The 16,646-nt window shown below is 52.9% G+C and overlaps 1 protein-coding gene across 1 annotated transcript in view; it reads right to left on the bottom strand.

Annotated features, from left to right (window-relative positions):
* XPR1 (xenotropic and polytropic retrovirus receptor 1) overlaps positions 1-5,236 on the bottom strand; it is a 154,244-nt gene extending 149,008 nt beyond the window's left edge. Inside the window, exon 1 of the mRNA XM_056108148.1 lies at positions 4,975-5,236. Coding sequence (XP_055964123.1) covers positions 4,975-5,043 — 69 coding nt within the window. The 5' untranslated portion in view covers positions 5,044-5,236. The remainder of the gene's footprint in view (positions 1-4,974) is intronic.
* Positions 5,237-16,646: the final 11,410 nt, after the last annotated feature.

The following is a 16,646-nucleotide window of genomic DNA, read 5'->3' as shown; positions in this document are numbered from 1 at the left end:
CTGTCTCCCAAGTGCCTTCCCGACTGGGACAGAATCTGAAGCTAGGATTCACTTTCCGTGGTCAGACCAGGTCAAATCTGATTCTTAGGTTCCTGTGATCTGGGCCTTCACCCAAAAGCTGGTCCAAAACCAACCTTTAGAGGTGGATGGACAAGTGTAATCTTTCCAAGATACTGACCCTCAGACATTTTATTATGCAAAACTCATCAAGAGCGGCCGCGGCTTCCTGACTTATACAACATTCTTTCGACTCGTTTCAACAAAGGCCAGTGCAGGCCCCACGTGTCACTGACACAGTCACTGACGAGTATTCTCTGGATTTACTGGACTGCACTTCCATTTGTCGAAGTAACTAAAAGACGACAAACAACGTGTGGCTTTAGAGGCCTGTGCCCCATCGGGTGGTCAAGCTGGAAATATCAAACAATGTCCAGCAAGGCAAGTTAACCAGAACTAATCAACATAATACCTTGGGGAAATTGATGCCTACAACACAAGCCTTCCCCTGGGACAGAGCCATAAATGAAACTCACAATGTTCTAGCAGGCAGTGAAAAAAAAAAAAAGGGTCAGTGTGGTTCATTCCAAATTTCTCCGTTCTTAAGTCAACTCGTGTGATCATCTTTTTTTTTTTTTTAAAGTTAAATAAAAAAGGGTTTCATTGGACCAGCTTCCCATTTTCGTCCAATTTTTCTGGAACGAAACCATTCACTTGAAAGGGTGAGATTTGCAACAGTCCTTTTACATTATTGTCTTTTCCGTAGAGCAAACACAATTGAGTCACAAGAACAAACACAACTTCAGAGCTGGATGGCTCCAGAGAAGACAAATGGCTAAGTCCTGTGTCCCTAACTACAGATGAAGCCCCGAAAGCCAGAGATCAGGGTGGTCGTGGGGGGCGTCTACAGTGGATCCTTGTGGCTAGGGTGCCCCCAAATCCCAATGCTAACACATCTGTACCCAGCCCTCTCCACGTCCGTCCCCTTCTCTGGACCTGAGTTTCCCAGTCTGAAAACACACTGTGGTGAATCATTTCTAATTCTCTTTAAGCTTGAAGATCTGGAAATGCAGACACCTCATTATTTTAGAATCTTATAAAACTACAGCAGACACTGGTGGGGGGAGGGGAGGGAGAAAAATTCCCTCGTTCCTGGGAAAAAAGCAGCCCAGGATCCGAGGGAAGAAAACACCAGTCGGCAACCCAAAGCGCCAAATATATTTGCTGCTTTCGCTAATATTCTGTCAAATATTAACAAGGTCATACTAGTCTATTTGGGTGGAAACTGGTCTGAGTTTGAGCTGATTAATTAACTACAGAGCTCCAAAATCTATAAGCACGGGTTTTAATTTTTTTTAAGGGTTCTTTTAAAGGTCTACTGATGTTCTCTTTCACATGCCAAAAAATTCTGTTCAAATGTTACTGGAAGCAGGCATGTCTCTGTTCAATTGTGCTTATTCTCTGAAAAAAAAAAAAAAGATTCACAAATGGATCAAAGCGCTTTGCCTTATATGGTCTCCCCCTGTTGCTCTCTCAGCCTTTGTTTTATTATTGGGCCTATGAAGACCATGGAACTGGGAACTCCACAACATTTACTTTTAAATTAGAAACTAATAATTTACAGGAGGCTGACAGGTCATTATCTTTAGTGACTTGAATCCAATGAACAAAAAAAGAAAAAACATTAAAAGTAAAAATTTGAAACAAACAAACAAACAAAAAAAGGAACCATAAGCTAGAATAGACCTTGGAAAGTTCTAGCCCCATGTTCTTTTATGCAAGAGGAAAGAGCTCAGGAAAGGGAAAAACATTTTCCGAGGGGGTCTGACTGATTCTTCCACAAGAACTACCACTTACTGGGTGACCAGGTATACATAATCATCCATGTAATTACAGATGTAAAACCGAACGTTCGGCTTCTGTCTAATATTCTGTTTATGTCAGGGAAAATTTGAAGATAGCAAAATAATGCAAAAACAAAAGCAGCCGAACAGTTCCTAGTGGCTCACAGCACCTTAGGCTAGAGATCAAAGGCGACAACACACACAAAAAGTGTCACCACCAGAGGCCGAAAAACAAATTTAAATCTGTTCTCCCTACAGGAGGTTGTTCTGCTCTAGTAACGGTTAACATCTTTTGTAATTTTCACTTTTCCCACCAAAGTTTCTGTTTTGTTCTAAAAGCCACTCTATTTTACACCTCTTATTTATATATATTTTTTTAAGGAACAGCAATGGCTCTCAACAACATACAACACACAGACCCCAGCCCTACATTTAAAAAAAAAAAAAACAACTTTAAAGGCATCAATTCACTCAAGTGCCCCTTATTGAATTTTGCCTCCCAAACAATGAGCTTCTCGGGGACCAGAGTCACAAAGTGGGGACTTTGCAAATCCAATTTCAATGATTCACAATAAGTGGATTTTTTTCCAGACTTCATGTCTCGCTGGCCCGGAAAGGAGCAAGCGGTGGCAAAATGTGCTCGGAAGTCCTGTCTCTGTCGCTCTCTCTGTTGACCAAAGGGACAACACAAAGCAAGAGCCCAGGGCTAAGGCGGAGGAAAGGGGACTTTGCAGCATCTCCCAAGGGGCTGGCTCTGGCCACCAAGCCGAGGCGACAAACCCAGCGGTCACTGCATTCTCCAAAGCAACTGGCTGTTTTTCCTTTCCAACAGGGTCATTCCGCACCCCACCAACACACAAGCAAGGGGACCCAGCCCCACCTCGACCCCAGCCCATGAGCTGCAGCTGGGGCGCGCCGGTCCCAGGGCCTGTCCTAGCGAGAACTGGCAGTGGTGCTGAAAATCACTCAGGGAGAGAGATGCACGCCCCGGACTCCATGGAACCGTCTCTCCGGGCAAAGCATCCTCTGGACCCGGGCCAAAGGCTTAAAAAAAAAAAGAAAGAAAGAAAAGGACCCGATGCTATTGAAGGCAATAAATCACAAACAACTGGACAGCAAGGCAAGGCAAGGCAGGAGAGCTCTCGCTAGCCTCTGAGTTTGCATCCTAAACAAAGGTGGCCACAGGGTGCCATCAGAAAATTAAGTGACAAGGGAGCACGGGCAATCCCAGGCCTGTCACCTCCAGCAACGCTTTGCATCCACTGCAGCTGGGAGGTGCATGGACCAGACCCCCTGGGGTCGGTTCCACTCACCCGCCTTTGGGGGAGACCCCAAGCCTGGCAGCAACCAGATCCCCCCTGGGCTGGGAGAAACTAACTTGGCACAGGACCCCCAACCCCGCCCCACCCCCAATCACTTAAACAAATCCCAGGCAGCTGAGCAGGACCCCACTCCCAAACTCCAGCCTGGGTTCTACTGCCATACTGATTTCTGACGCTTTGTTCCCGTCACTGGAGAAATTCCTGGAGGTTAGAGATTTAAAAAAAAAAAAAAAAAAAAAAAAGAAAGAAAGAAAGAAAAGTGTTTTCTTTTCCCTGAGGTCCCGGGAGGGTACTGAGCCCGGAGCTCCCAGCCCTGCAGGTAGGGAGGCAGGGAGGCAGGGAAGCAGGTCGAGGCCCACCTCCTGGGTCTGCAACCCCCCCCCCCTTATCTTTCCTGGCCTTGCTCAGTGGGGGTGGGGGGTCTGGGGAACGCAGGACCCCCTTAATCGTGCTCACAAAACCTCCAGCGTGGGGGATGGGGGGCCGGAGGGGCCGAGTCGGGGGCCCTGATCTCCATCATCACCCACAGGTCTTGTCTGCAAAGTCCAGGGGACCCAAGTACTCTGCTCTGGGGGGGGGGGGGTGCCCACCCGGGCAGAGACCACCACAACGATGCTCTCCCTCCAGGGGCCCTCTTCGGGCTTCTCTATCACACACACACCCCTAAAAAACCAAAAACACCCCCAAAAACCCCTTCCAGGTCCGTGCCCAAAGGCAGCCAGGCGGGGGCCCAAGAGGGGATGACTTTTGGGGACTTCCCGCTCTGACACTCCCCCCAAAATTAAATTAATTAATTAAAACGCAGGCGCGTCACTACAGCGTTGGGGGTGCGAGTGGGGGGCTCCAAGCTGACCCCCGAGCCCCAGCCCCGAGAGAGCAGGTGGCTCAGGCACAAGCGAAAGAGGGGGAGGGGGTGGGGAAGGAAACGGAGCAAGTTTGGAGCAGGTCGCGGGTCCCCTGAGGAGAATGGGGGGGGAGGGGGAACAATCGGGGCGCCCCCTCCTCCCCCGAGGAACAGGAGACCCCCCTGAGGAGGTCGCACCCCCCTGAGGGAAGAGGAGGACAGCCGGGGACGCCCCCCCTGAGGTGGTCGCACCCCACCCTGAGGAGGTCGCAACCCCCCCCTGACGAGGTCGCGCCACCCTCTGAGGAGGAGGAGGAGGAAGGAGCTGGGCGACCCCCTGAGGAAGCTGCACCCCGGCTGAGGAGGTCGCGCCACCCCTGAGGAAGAGGAAGAGGAAGACAGCCGGGGCGCCCCCTGGGGTGGTGGTCGGTGCACCCCCCCCAGGTGGTCGCGCCTCCCTCCCTGAGGCGCAGGAGAGCCGGGGGCGGCCCCCCTGAGGAGGTCGCAACCCCCCTCTGCCGAGGTCGCGCCTCCCTCCCTGAGGAGCACGAGGCGAGCCGGGCGCCCCCTGAGGTGGTCGCGCCCCCTGAGGAGCAGGAGAGCCGGGGCGGCCCCCTGAGGAGGAGGAGGAAGAGGAGACAGCCGGGGCGCCCCCCTGAGGTGGTCGCACACCCCCCGACGAGGTCGCGGCCCCCCCTGAGGAGGAGGAGGAAGAGGAGACAGCCGGGGCGCCCCCCTGAGGTGGTCGCACACCCCCCGACGAGGTCGCGGCCCCCCTGAGGAGGAGGAGGCCAGCCGGGCGCCCCCCCTGCGGTGGTCGCGCCCCCCCGAGGAGCACGAAGCGAGCCGGGCGCCCCCTGAGGAGGTCGCGCTGCCCCCTGAGGCGGCGGCGGCGAGCCGGGCGCCCCCGGAGCGGGGAGCGGCGCGCGCGGCGCCCGTTGCGGCGGGAAGGTCAGGCGGCCGCTACCTCATACTGGATGTACTGCTTCCTCCACTCGGGCGTGATGTGCGCCGAGAGGTGCTCGGCGAACTTCATGCTGCCGCGGGCGCCTCGCTCCGCTCGGGCTCTCGCAGGCGGCGGCGGCGGCGGCAACGGCAGCGGCGGCGGCGGCGGCGGCTCCTCCCCACATGGGCCCCGGCGCGGCGCGGCGCGTCTCTCCTCCTCCGCCGCCGCCGAGGTCCCCTCAGAGCCGCCCTCCCGCCATCTTCCTCCTCCTCTCCGTGGCCCCGCCCCGCCCCGCCCTCCGACGTCATCGCCATGGTAACCGCCTCCGCCGCGCCGACGGCGGAGGCGGGGCCAGGGGCGGGGAAGGACGTGCGGCGCGCCGCGGCCACGCCCCCTTGGGAAAGCCACGCCCCCTCCTAGGAAACCGCGCCCCTTCGAAGAACGCGTCTCTCTGGGAAGCCACGCCCCCTTAGGAAACCACGCCTTTCAAGGAAACCACGCCTCCCTGGGAAACCACGCCTCCCCAGGAAACCGCTCCTCCCTAGAAAACCACGCCTCCCTAGGAAACCACGCCTCCCCAGGAAACCTCTCCTTTTAGGAAACCACGCCTCCCTAGCAAACCACGCCTCCCTAGCAAACCAGTCCTCCCAGGAAACCACGCCTCCCTAGGAAACCACGCCTCCCTAGGAGGCCACGCCCCCGGGGAGGCCGGGAGGCGCTGCGTGCTGCTCCTCCCCTCCCCCCCCTGCAGCCCCGCGGCCCGTTCAATCTGCTCCCGTTGGGCCTCCCAGCTGCGCCCGCTTGGGAAGCTGCCGTGGGGATGAGGCTGGTGGCTTGCGATCAGCATTAATGCGACAGCAACAGTACAACGGAGAGACACACGAGACGCTTTCTGATTTGCAAAAGGAAAAAAAAATAAGATTTATTTTTTGTTCCCCCCCTCCCCCAGGTTCGTCTTCCTGTAAAAAATAAAAACCCATCCGGATGGATCAGCCTCGGTTTCAAGACCCCGATGGTTCCCCACCACCACCCTGGCCGGGATGTGTGGAAGGGAACCGATAGAGCATGCTTTAGGCGCTCCATAAAGTGCTTGTTGACTTTAATGAGAGGCGTCAGGGCCAAAACTCCTGCTGCTTCTGAATTTCTCGCGATGTAATTAGCTTGTCCCAGGGCTACGAGGAAAACCGGTCACAACACCTGGACCTGGACTGGGATGGCGAGGGGTCCCACCTGGACCTGAGCTGAACAGCTGGGAGATTAATGATAGGGGGTGAGAAAGGAAATCAGTGCTGGGAAGAAAGAGAGGCCTCATAGCCCACCCCTCAGAGAGCGATCCAGGTGGAATTGTCATTGTCAGTGACAATGACAGTTGTCACCGTGGGGAATAGATCCCTCATGGCATGCTTCCGGTTTAGATATCCTGGTGGACCTGGTTTGACACAGAGAGCCAGGCCCCGAGTTGGTGGAGGAACTCTCCAGAATAAAATAATAGTTAACACTTAGCAAGCACAAACACTTTTCCAGCCCCTGACGTACACTCTGCTCTTTCATTCTTACAATGACAGCGCCTAAGTGTCTTCTTGGGGCCACACCCAGTTAGTGCTCAGGGCTGACTCCTGGCTCATGCACTCAGGAATCACTCCTGGTGGTGCTAAGGGGACGCTATGGGATGCTGGGGATCGAACCCGGGTCTGCTGCATGCAAGGCAAGTGTCCTCCCCACTGTGCTGTCTCTCAGGCCTTCCCAGACCTTTTATCCCAAGTTTACACACACACACACACACACACACACACACACACGTGAGTTCCTCCACCCCCTCTTTTTCTTCTTCCCTTAATTCATGCCAGTTACTCTGCATTCACTTCCTCAAGAGAGGGGTGGGGTAGGACAGGAAAGAGGTACAGACTCTGGGTCATTCTGACTTTTTTTTTTTTTTTTGCCAGACAAAAGTCCACATTCTGCCGCAGTCATAATCAGGCTCCTAAAAAAAGAAGGAAGATCTCGCCTCGCTAGCCAGCTGCCCTCGCGGTAGTTCCCCGGCGCTGGTGACAAGTGTTGCAGGAAAAAGATAAGCAGAAGAGAGGACTGTCGTCCTAGAACGAGGCCACAAGCACACACAGGAAATGGCTCATGAGGTGCCCAGGAAGGCAGAACCAGAAGGCAGCGCAATAGAGATGCTCAGGGGGCCGGAGCCATAGCACAGCGGGGAGGGCGTTTGCCTTGCATGCGGCCAACCCGGGTTCAATCCCCGGCATCCCATAGGGTCCCCTGAGCACCGCCAGGTGTAATTCCTGAGTGCAGAGGCAGGAGTAACCCCTAAGCATCACCGGGTGTGACCCAAAAGGCAAGAAAAAGAGAGAGAGAGAGAGAGAGAGAGAGAGAGAGAGAGAGAGAGAGAGATTCTCGGCCTATAGTCTCATTTGGACCAGAACATTTGGGTCCCAGAGGTACCCCCATAGGCCAGTCATGCCAGACCTGAGCTCCTTAGTTGGCAGCAAGATTTGGGAAGCCTGGCTCAGTTCCAAGATTTAGTAAATCCTCCATTCCAGCTCCATAACCCGCCATTCTGTTTTTTTGTTTTTGTTTTTGTTTTTGCTTTTTGCTTTTTGGGTCAGACCCAGCATTGCACAGGGGTTATTCCTGGCTCATGCACTCAGGAATTACTCCTGGCGGTGCTCGGGGGACCCTATGGGATGCTGGGAATCAAACCGGGTCGGCCTCGTGCAAGGCAAACGCCCTCCCCACTGTACTATTGCTCCAGCCCCAACCTGCCATTCTTTTTTATTTTATTCATTTATTTTTTTTATTGAACCACTGTGGGAAAAGTTACAAAGCTTTCAGGTTTAAGTCTCAGTTATGCAACGATCAAATACATTTCCCTTCAACAGTACTTATTTTTCACCACCAAGAACCCAAATATAACCCCCCCTCCCGCTACCCCTCCCAATGCCTGTGAGGCAGATGAATTCTACCTAACACTCTATTCTCCTTTGACTATGTTTATTATTTCGACAAAAGATGCACCATTGTTGTCTAGAGTTTACACCCAACAATCAGAACTGGTGAAAAGGCATCGTGAAATAATTTGTTTTCTGCGGTTAGTTATGAGAACCGTATGAAGTCGCGTGGCCACAACAGCGGCCGCACAAATTTGGATTTCTGATATTTTACTTATTAAGCTTGGAGGTATTTCGGCCAAGAGCCAGATAACTACGAGAATGGTATCTGTGGCTCTGGAGCCATGGTCGTGCTGGAGAGCCACTCGGGGGGCAACTCGTGACCTCAGTAGGGTGTGAAGGGTGAGCCGGGAACGCCCCCCTTCCCATGAGGTTTCAGTTGCCCCATCACTGCCGACTCATACCTGGCTTTCCAAGAAGCTCTGAGGAGGCCACCATCTTGCTGTCCAGGGGGAAAAAGGTGGAAGGCCAACCTGTCATTCTTGATCTTCTCCTTCCAGACCCAGAACCGAGACTCTCCTTTGGACATGAAACCCGTTAGCCACATAACAAGATTGACTCTAAGTGTTTCTTACTACCGTTACTCCAAAACACCTCTTCGAACCACCAAATGCCCTGTATTGCCCGAACACCTGTTTCTGCAGAGATGGGCGCTGGGTACCACGAATGATCCCCAGCATCCTTTGCCTCTGAACCCCATGGCCCCTGTCCTACACGCTGTTTGATTAAACAGGCAAATAACCAGCTGGTGATGCCGAATTTTGACGGGATTATGAGAAATGAGTCCAACCAGTGTGGGAATAAAAAGGCAGCGTATAAATAAACAAGACTGGGGCTGGAGCGATAGCACAGCGGGGAGGGCGTTTGCCTTGCACACGGCCGACCCGGGTTCAATTCCCCGCATCCCATGTGGTCCCCTGAGCACTGCCAGAGGTAGTTCCTGAGTGCAGAACCAGAAGTGGCCCCTGAGCATCACCAGGTGTGACTCAAAAAGCAATAAATAAATAAATAAGACGGGGACAGAGAGATAGCACAGCATGTAAGGTTCTGGCCTTGCACTCAGCCACCCATGTTCGATCTTCAGCACCACATATGGTCCCCCCTGGAGGCCCCCTAGGAATGATCCCTGAGAACAGAGCCAGGAGTAAGCCCCCAGAACTGCCAGGGATAGCTGAATACTGGGGCGTCATTCACATTTAGGTCATCATTAAGTTCTAGTAAGTCAGTTGGAGTGATAGCACAGCGGGTAGGGCATTTGCCTTGCACGCGGCCAACCAGACCAACCCCAGTTCGATTCCTCCACCCCTCTCGGAGAGTCCTGCAAGCTACTGAGAGTATCTCCCCTGCACAGCAAAGCCTGGCAAGCGACCCATGATGTATTCATATGCCAAACACAGTAACAATTAAGTCTCACAATGTTGTTACTTACACAGTAACAACAAGTCTCACAATGTTACTGGGCCCACTGGAGCAAATCAATGGGAGGACAGTGACAGTGACAGTGAAGTTCACCTGGAGAGTGTCCGAGGCTAGAATGGAAAAGGGTCCAGGGAACATTATGTGAGCCTGAAAAAGGCTGTATGGGCCAGAGCGATAGCACAGTGGGTAGAGCATTTGCCTTGCATGCGGCCGACCCAGGTTCAATCCACGGCATCCCATAGGGTCCCCCTAAGCCCCGCCAGGAGCGATTCCTGAGTGCAGGGCCAGGAGTCAGCCCTGAGCATCACCAGGTGTAACCCAAAAATCACAAATCACAAATCATCCTGTTATTCGTTGATTGCCTCGAGCAGGCCCCAGTAACGTCTCCTTCATCCTAGCCCTGAGATTATATTCAAGGCTCTTTAGGAGAATGAGACCCATCATTGTTACTGGTATTTGCATATTGGGTACGCCACGGGGAGTTTGCCAGACTCTGCTGTGTGGGCAGGGTACATTCGGTAGCCTGCCAGGTTGTCCAAAGCAAGAATGAGATAATAAGATGTCGCGCGGCTGCAAATGCTGCCGTGCGCTTCCGGGAGCTGGTTTTTATAGTCTCTGAGTCTTGGCCGCTGATGGGATTACACGGCGCCAGGGGGCCAGTTGGTGGGTGTGACCCCGGCCTACTGGAGTTTGGAGGATCTGGGTGGAGGATGCTCGGCCCAAATCCGAGTAGGCTTGGAGATCTCGGCCCCGGAACCCGCGTGGCTTTGTCCCTCTGCCAGTACCTTCATGTGTGCGGAGAGTGGTCTCAGCATGGTGGTGGCTGGTCCTGGAGGTCTTTGGCTGCTGGAGCCCTGGTCGGGGCGGGGAGGAAAGCTCAACCCCCTCCCCTCCAAGGGGTCCCGGCGAGCGAGGACAGTCAGGCGCGGGGGCAGGAGACTGACCCAAAAAGAAAAAAAAAAAAGCAGGATCGAGAAGTGGGCGGGTCAGTGGATGAGTGGCATCCTATCCCAACCATAAAGGCTGGAAGGTTCTCAAAGCTGAGGCTGCAGTGAGGAGGTCGCTGACCTTGCTTGTGGCTGACCCAGGTTCAATCCTCTGCACCCCAAAGGGTCCCCTGAGCACTACCAGGAACGACCCCTGAGTGTAGAGCCAGGAATAAGCCCTGAGCATCACCAGGGTGACCCCCCAAACAAAATAAACAGCAACCAAAAGCTAGAAGATTCTCAAAGGCCAACAGGGATCAGCAAGGTACTGAGGGAAATTTCTAGATCATTGCAAGGAGGCAAACGGCTGTGGGGGGTCTTTTGGCTTTCCCTGCTCCTTAATCGCCTCCATCAGGGTTGCCAGATGCCTGGGAGTGAGAATCCCGTCGGCTAGTCAGCAATTCCTCTAGAAATTCATAAGTGCTGAGTCTGAAGGCTTTATTTTTATCACGCGTAATTCTAAGTTTCGGAGCAGTTAGACTTACCACAAAGTAAGTGCTTTAAACTTAGAATTACACGTGATAAATATAAAGTCAGACTGTTGCTTGAGCAAATGAGACTGGTGATCAGGCTGGAGGGAGCGAGGAAGCAGCCTGTGAAGGGACACAAGCCAGCACAGGGACACTCGCCACCGCCACCACCACTGCTGGGAGACCAGAGCCAAGGTCGCCTCTCTGCGGCCCAGGCTGCAGTTCCTTCAGGCTCCTCCCACTTTTTGATGTGAGTGGTGGTCATTTAGAGACCACCTGCTCTGATAGTGTTGGGAAATCCTATTATTATGGGATGCCGGGGATCGAACCCGGGCCTTCTGCATGCAAAGCAAATGTTCAAGCCAACATCCCGTTCGCTTTTTTTTTTTTTTTTTTTGCTTTTTGGGGGGTCACACCAGGCGATGCTCAGGGCTGACTCCTGGCTCTGCATTCAGGAATCATTCCTGGCGCTGCTCGGGGGACCCTATGGGATGCTGGGGATCGAATCCAGGTCACACACACACACACACACACACACACACACACACCGCAGCCCCCAAACACTGCCAGGAGTGCAGAGTCGGGGGACGCCCTGAGCATTGCCAGGTGTGGCCCCAAAACAAAACAAAACAAAAAACAAAAAAAAGAAACGGAGTTTCTGAGGGATGGAGCCTGAGAGATGGTACAAGTGGATAGGGCACTTGCCTCGCACACTGTTGACTCAGTTTCAATCCTGGCACCCCAGAGTGTTCCCCGAGCACCACTGAGTTTAGAGACCACCTGCTCTGATAGTGTTGGGAAATCCTATTATTATGGGATGCCGGGGATCGGCAAAAGCTAGAAGATTCTCAAAGGCCAACAGGGATCAGCAAGGTACTGAGGGAAATTTCTAGATCATTGCAAGGAGGAGTCAGGAGTAAGCCCTGAGCACGGCCCAGTTTGAGACAGAACAGGAGATAAGGCACTTCTTGCATGTGTTGAACCCGGGTTCCTTCCCCCCAGCATGCCACATGGCCCCTGAGCACCTCCAGGGGTCTCTCCTGAGCACAGAACCAGAGTGTGGTCTGAAGCCGCCCACCCCACCCCCACCCCCACCACCAAGAAGAGTTTCAGGGCAGTGATTAGGCCAAATTACTCAGGCCTCAGCAACCAAACAGAGACTGCATAAAGACGCCCTGGGGAGGCCTGACTGATACTGCAACAGGTTGGGTAATTGCCTGGCATGCTGCAGACCCGGGTTCGATCCCCGGCATCCCATAGGGTCCCCCAGTCACCGCCAGGAGTAACCCCTGCTGAGTTGCTGGGTGGGGCCCCCCAAAAGGCAAATATAAATAAATAAAGTCTGCCTTAGGAAATTTCTTGCTTCTATGATTTGCTTAACCACTTCTTTTTCTTCTCTTTATTTTTTTTCTGTTTGGGTCACAGAGGGCGATGCTCAGGGCTGACTCCTGGCTCTGCACTCAGGACTCACTCCTGGTGGTACTCGGGGGACCCTATGGGATGCTGGGAATTGAACCCGGGTCGGCTGTGTGCAAGGCAAATGCCCTCCCTGCTGTACTATGGCTCCAGCCCCACTTCTTTTATTTATTTTTTTTTTTTTGGAAAACTTGGAAAAGACTTTTTTTTTTTCCCATTATCACCCATCTGATGATGACATCGTTTCATAGTAGTAAGTATATTAGCCCGGCAAGCTACCGAGAGTATTTGATATGCCAGACACAGTAACAACAAAGTCTCCAATGGAGATGTTACTGGGCCCGCTCGAGCAAATCGATGATCAACGGGAGGGCCTCAAGCAAATTACCATTGCTACAATCTACTTCTGGAACATTCTCACAATTCCAAACAGGAACTCTATACCTATTAAACGGAAAGTAGACCCAAAGGAAGCCAGAAAGATAATACAGAGGTTACGGCATTTGCCTTGCACGCGTCCAACCCAAGTTCAATCCCTGTCCCTCATATGGTACCTGGATCCATCAGGAGTGATCCCTGAGCATAGAGCCAGGAGTTAGCCCTGAGCACCACTAAGTGTGGCCCCAAAACCAAAAAGAAAAAAAATTATACCCACCAAATAAGAGACCGCCGTCCCCTGCATTCCCACAGACTTTGGTAAACATTTTTCTTCCTTTTTTGCTTTTAGGTCACACCTAGCTATGCTCAGGGGTTACTCCTGGCTCTGCACTCAGGAATCACTCCTGGCAGTGCTTGGGGGACCCTATGGGATGCCGGGAATTGAACTCGGATCGGTCACATGCCAGGCAAACGCCCTCCCCCCTGTGCTATTGCTCCGGCCCCATGCTTAACTTTTTGAGCCAAAATTTTCTGGGTTTTGAGTGACCCTGAAACAGACTGGTTTTTAACCTTGTAGATTTTTTTTTCCTCGAAAGGGCAAAGGGAAATGCCAAAGGCGTACCTTTTTCTGATGCAGTGACAAGTTGCCACATCTTGTTTTTATTTGGTACTTTTGTGTGTGTGTGCTTTTTGGGTCCCACCCGGTGATGCCCAGGGGTTCCTCCTGGCTCTGCACTCAGGAATTACCCCTGGCGTGCTCAGGAGACCCTATGGGATGCTGGGAATCGAACCCAGGTCAGCCACATGCAAAGCAAATGCCCTCCCCGCTGTACCAACTCGCTCCAGCTCCAAGTTGCCACGTCTTGGATGATGAACAGAAATATCTTCCCTCACCATGCAGAAGCTCGGTGGCCCAAGGCAAGGCCACCTCGGGTCTTGACCTTTTCAAAGGGGCTAGTGTCCCCTCCTGGCCTGACTCAGCACTGTGTTGCTGCTGGCCATCACTGCATTCCCAGGCGGCTCACTGCCTAATTCCAATCTCCATCTCCTTCACCAAGTGCAGTTCCCTGCAGGCGTCTGAAACATTGCAAGACTTGCCTCTGTTCTGGGTCTTTTCCCTCTTCTTAGATGGACACCAGCTCATTTCACTGTATCTTTATTAGGGAACGGGGGTGGGGGCCCAGAGGGACTCACTGACAAAGACAATAGCATAAGACTCAAAAGAGCAAGTGGGGATGGAGTGGAGGGTGAGTAAGGAGGCGAGCCCTAGAGGTGAGACCTGGTTGGGAACAGAGTCTGTTTGGGTTTGGTTTCTTTTTTGAGTCACACTGGGTGGTGCTCGGGGCTGACTCCTGGCTCTGTGCTCCGGGGTCACTCCTGTCAGTGCTCACTCCTGGAAGTGCTCAGGGATCACTCCTGGCTCTGTGCTCAGGGATCACTCCTGGCTCTGTGCTCAGGGCTGACTCTGGCAGTGCTCAGGGCTCACTCCTGGAAGTACTCAGGGATCACTCCTGGCTCTGTGCTCAGGGATCACTCCTAGCTCTGAGCTCAGGGCTGACTCCTGTCAGTGCTCAGGGCTTACTCTGGCAGTGCTCAGGGCTTACTCCTGGAAGTGCTCAAGACTCACTCCTGGCTCTGTGCTCAGGGCTCACTCCTGGGAGTGCTCAGGGATCACTCCTGGGAGTGCTCAGGGATCACTCCTGGCTCTGTGCTCAGGGCTGACTCTGGCAGTGCTCAGGGCTCACTCCTGGAAGTACTCAGGGATCACTCCTGGCTCTGTGCTCAGGGATCACTCCTAACTCTGAGCTCAGGGCTGACTCCTGTCAGTGCTCAGGGCTTACTCTGGCAGTGCTCAGGGCTTACTCCTGGAAGTGCTCAAGACTCACTCCTGGCTCTGTGCTCAGGGCTTACTCTGGCAGTGCTCAGGGCTTACTCTGGCAGTGCTCAGGGCTCACTCCTGGGAGTGCTCAGGGCTGATTCCTGTCAGTGCTCAGGGCTTACTCTGGCAGTGCTCAGGGCTCACTCCTGGGAGTGCTCAGGGATCACTCCTGGCTCTGTGCTCAGGGCTGACTCCCCGCTCTGTGCTCAGGGCTCACTTTTGGCTCTGTGCTCAGGGCTGACTCCTGGCTCTGTGCTCAGGGCTCACTCCTGGCAGTGCTTGGGGGAACATATGCAGTGGTGGGGATTGATCCTGGGTTGGCTGCATGCAAGGAAAGCAGCACCCCCGTTGTTGCACCATCTCTCCTGCTTTCCTTGGAGTCTCTTGAAGATAGAACCTGCAGAATTTACGAGAAGTCTGCTAGAAGTAGGGCGTGAACAAAAGGGAGGCATCAAGGGTGAGTCTAGAATCAGTTGTTGGAGAAAATAAGACGGGGGAGGGGGAAATGTGGACCAGGATTGAGGGAGTGGGTGGAGTGTGAGGATTCAGTGTGGGGGGGATGTCGCGCTGAGGGTTGCAGGGAGACAGGCAGGTAGAATTGGCCAATGAGGGGGCTGGAGAGAAGGCACAAGAGAGGCACAACGGTGCCAAGGGAGTGGGGCTGGAGGATAGCACAGCGGGGAGGGCGTTTGCCTGGCACGCAGCCGACCTGGGTTCGATTCCCAGCATCCCATAGGTTCCCTCGAGCACTACCAGGAGTGATTCCTGAGTGCGCAGCCCGGAGTAATCCCTGAGCATCGCTGGGTGTAGCCCCCCCCCAAAAAGTACCAAAGGAGGGATTTAGTCCTTCAAAGCAAGAGTATTCAGGGATGGATGACATAATAATTAGCACTGTAGCACTGTCCTCCTGGTGTTCATCATTTGCTCCAGCGGGCACCAGTAACGTCTCCATTGTGAGACTTGTTGTGACTGTTTTTGGTATATTGAATACGCCATGGGGAGCTTGCCAGGCTCTGCCATGCGGGCGGGATACTCTCGGTAGCTTGCCGGGCTCTCCAAGAGGAATGAAGGAATCGAACCTAGGTCGGCCGCATGCAAGGCAAATGCCCTACCCACTGTGCTATCGCTCCACCCAACAGTGATAATTAGGGATGAAAAATGTAGAGGGAATAACTTTATCTCATGGTGATTCAATAAAAAAGGGGACAAAAAATAAAGGTAAATTATCAAGAGATGGTACAATGAGGTAATAAATGTGTCTTACTGTGACTTATAAAAATATGTACTTGGTAATTCCATGACAAAAATATATTCCTCATATACATTTGAGTTTTGTCTATATATTTCCTGATTCACATCCCCCAAATCCTTAGATATTTTCTGAATAATAAGAACGATGAGGGGCTGGAGCGAAAGCACAGTGGGTAGGGCATTTGCCTTGCACGCAGCCAACATGGCCAACCCGGGTTCGATTCCCAGCATCCCATAAGGTCCCCTGAGCACTGCCAGGAGTAATTCCTGAGTGCATGAGCCAGGAGTAACCCCTGAGCATCGCTGGGTGTGACCCAAAAAGAAAAAAAAAAAAGAACGATGAGTTCTCATTCTAGTTTGTTTTCATCTTTGATGGAAATGAGACTTTCACTGGTGATGTAATGCATTCAGATATGTAATTATAATGCTGTATACCTGAAATGCATAATACTATAAATCAATGATACTACAATAAAAACATACTGAAACCAAAAAAAAAATGTGGAGGGAAATCAGGTGGGTCTATTTTCAGAGGCTGCAGCAGATTCAAGCATCTCATCCCAGGACGCTTGAAGTCAAGGAAGTAACAAATTGTTTTTTTTTTTTTAATTAATTTATTTATTTCCTCGCCAGGGCCCCTTGGAGGGGAGCGGATTGAGTTTTCCTCCCCGCCCTGACCAGGGCTCCGGCAGCCGAAGACCTCCAGGACCAGCCACCACCATGCTGAGACCACTCTCCGCACACCTGAAGGTACTGGCAGAGGGACAAAGCCACGCGGGTTCCGGGGCCGAGATCTCCAAGCCTACTCGGATCGGGCCGAGCATCCTCCACCCAGATCCTCCAAATTCCAGTAGGCAGGGGTCACACCCACCAACTGGCCCCCTGGCGCTGTGTAATCCCATCAACGGCCAAGACTCAGAGACTATAAAACCCAGTT

The sequence above is a fragment of the Sorex fumeus genome, unplaced genomic scaffold (assembly GCF_029834395.1).
Source record: "Sorex fumeus unplaced genomic scaffold, SorFum_2.1 ptg000195l, whole genome shotgun sequence".
Taxonomy (NCBI): Eukaryota; Metazoa; Chordata; class Mammalia; order Eulipotyphla; family Soricidae; genus Sorex; species Sorex fumeus.
Note: the sequence above shows the minus strand (reverse complement) of the source record. Positions and strands in the feature narration are given on the sequence as shown.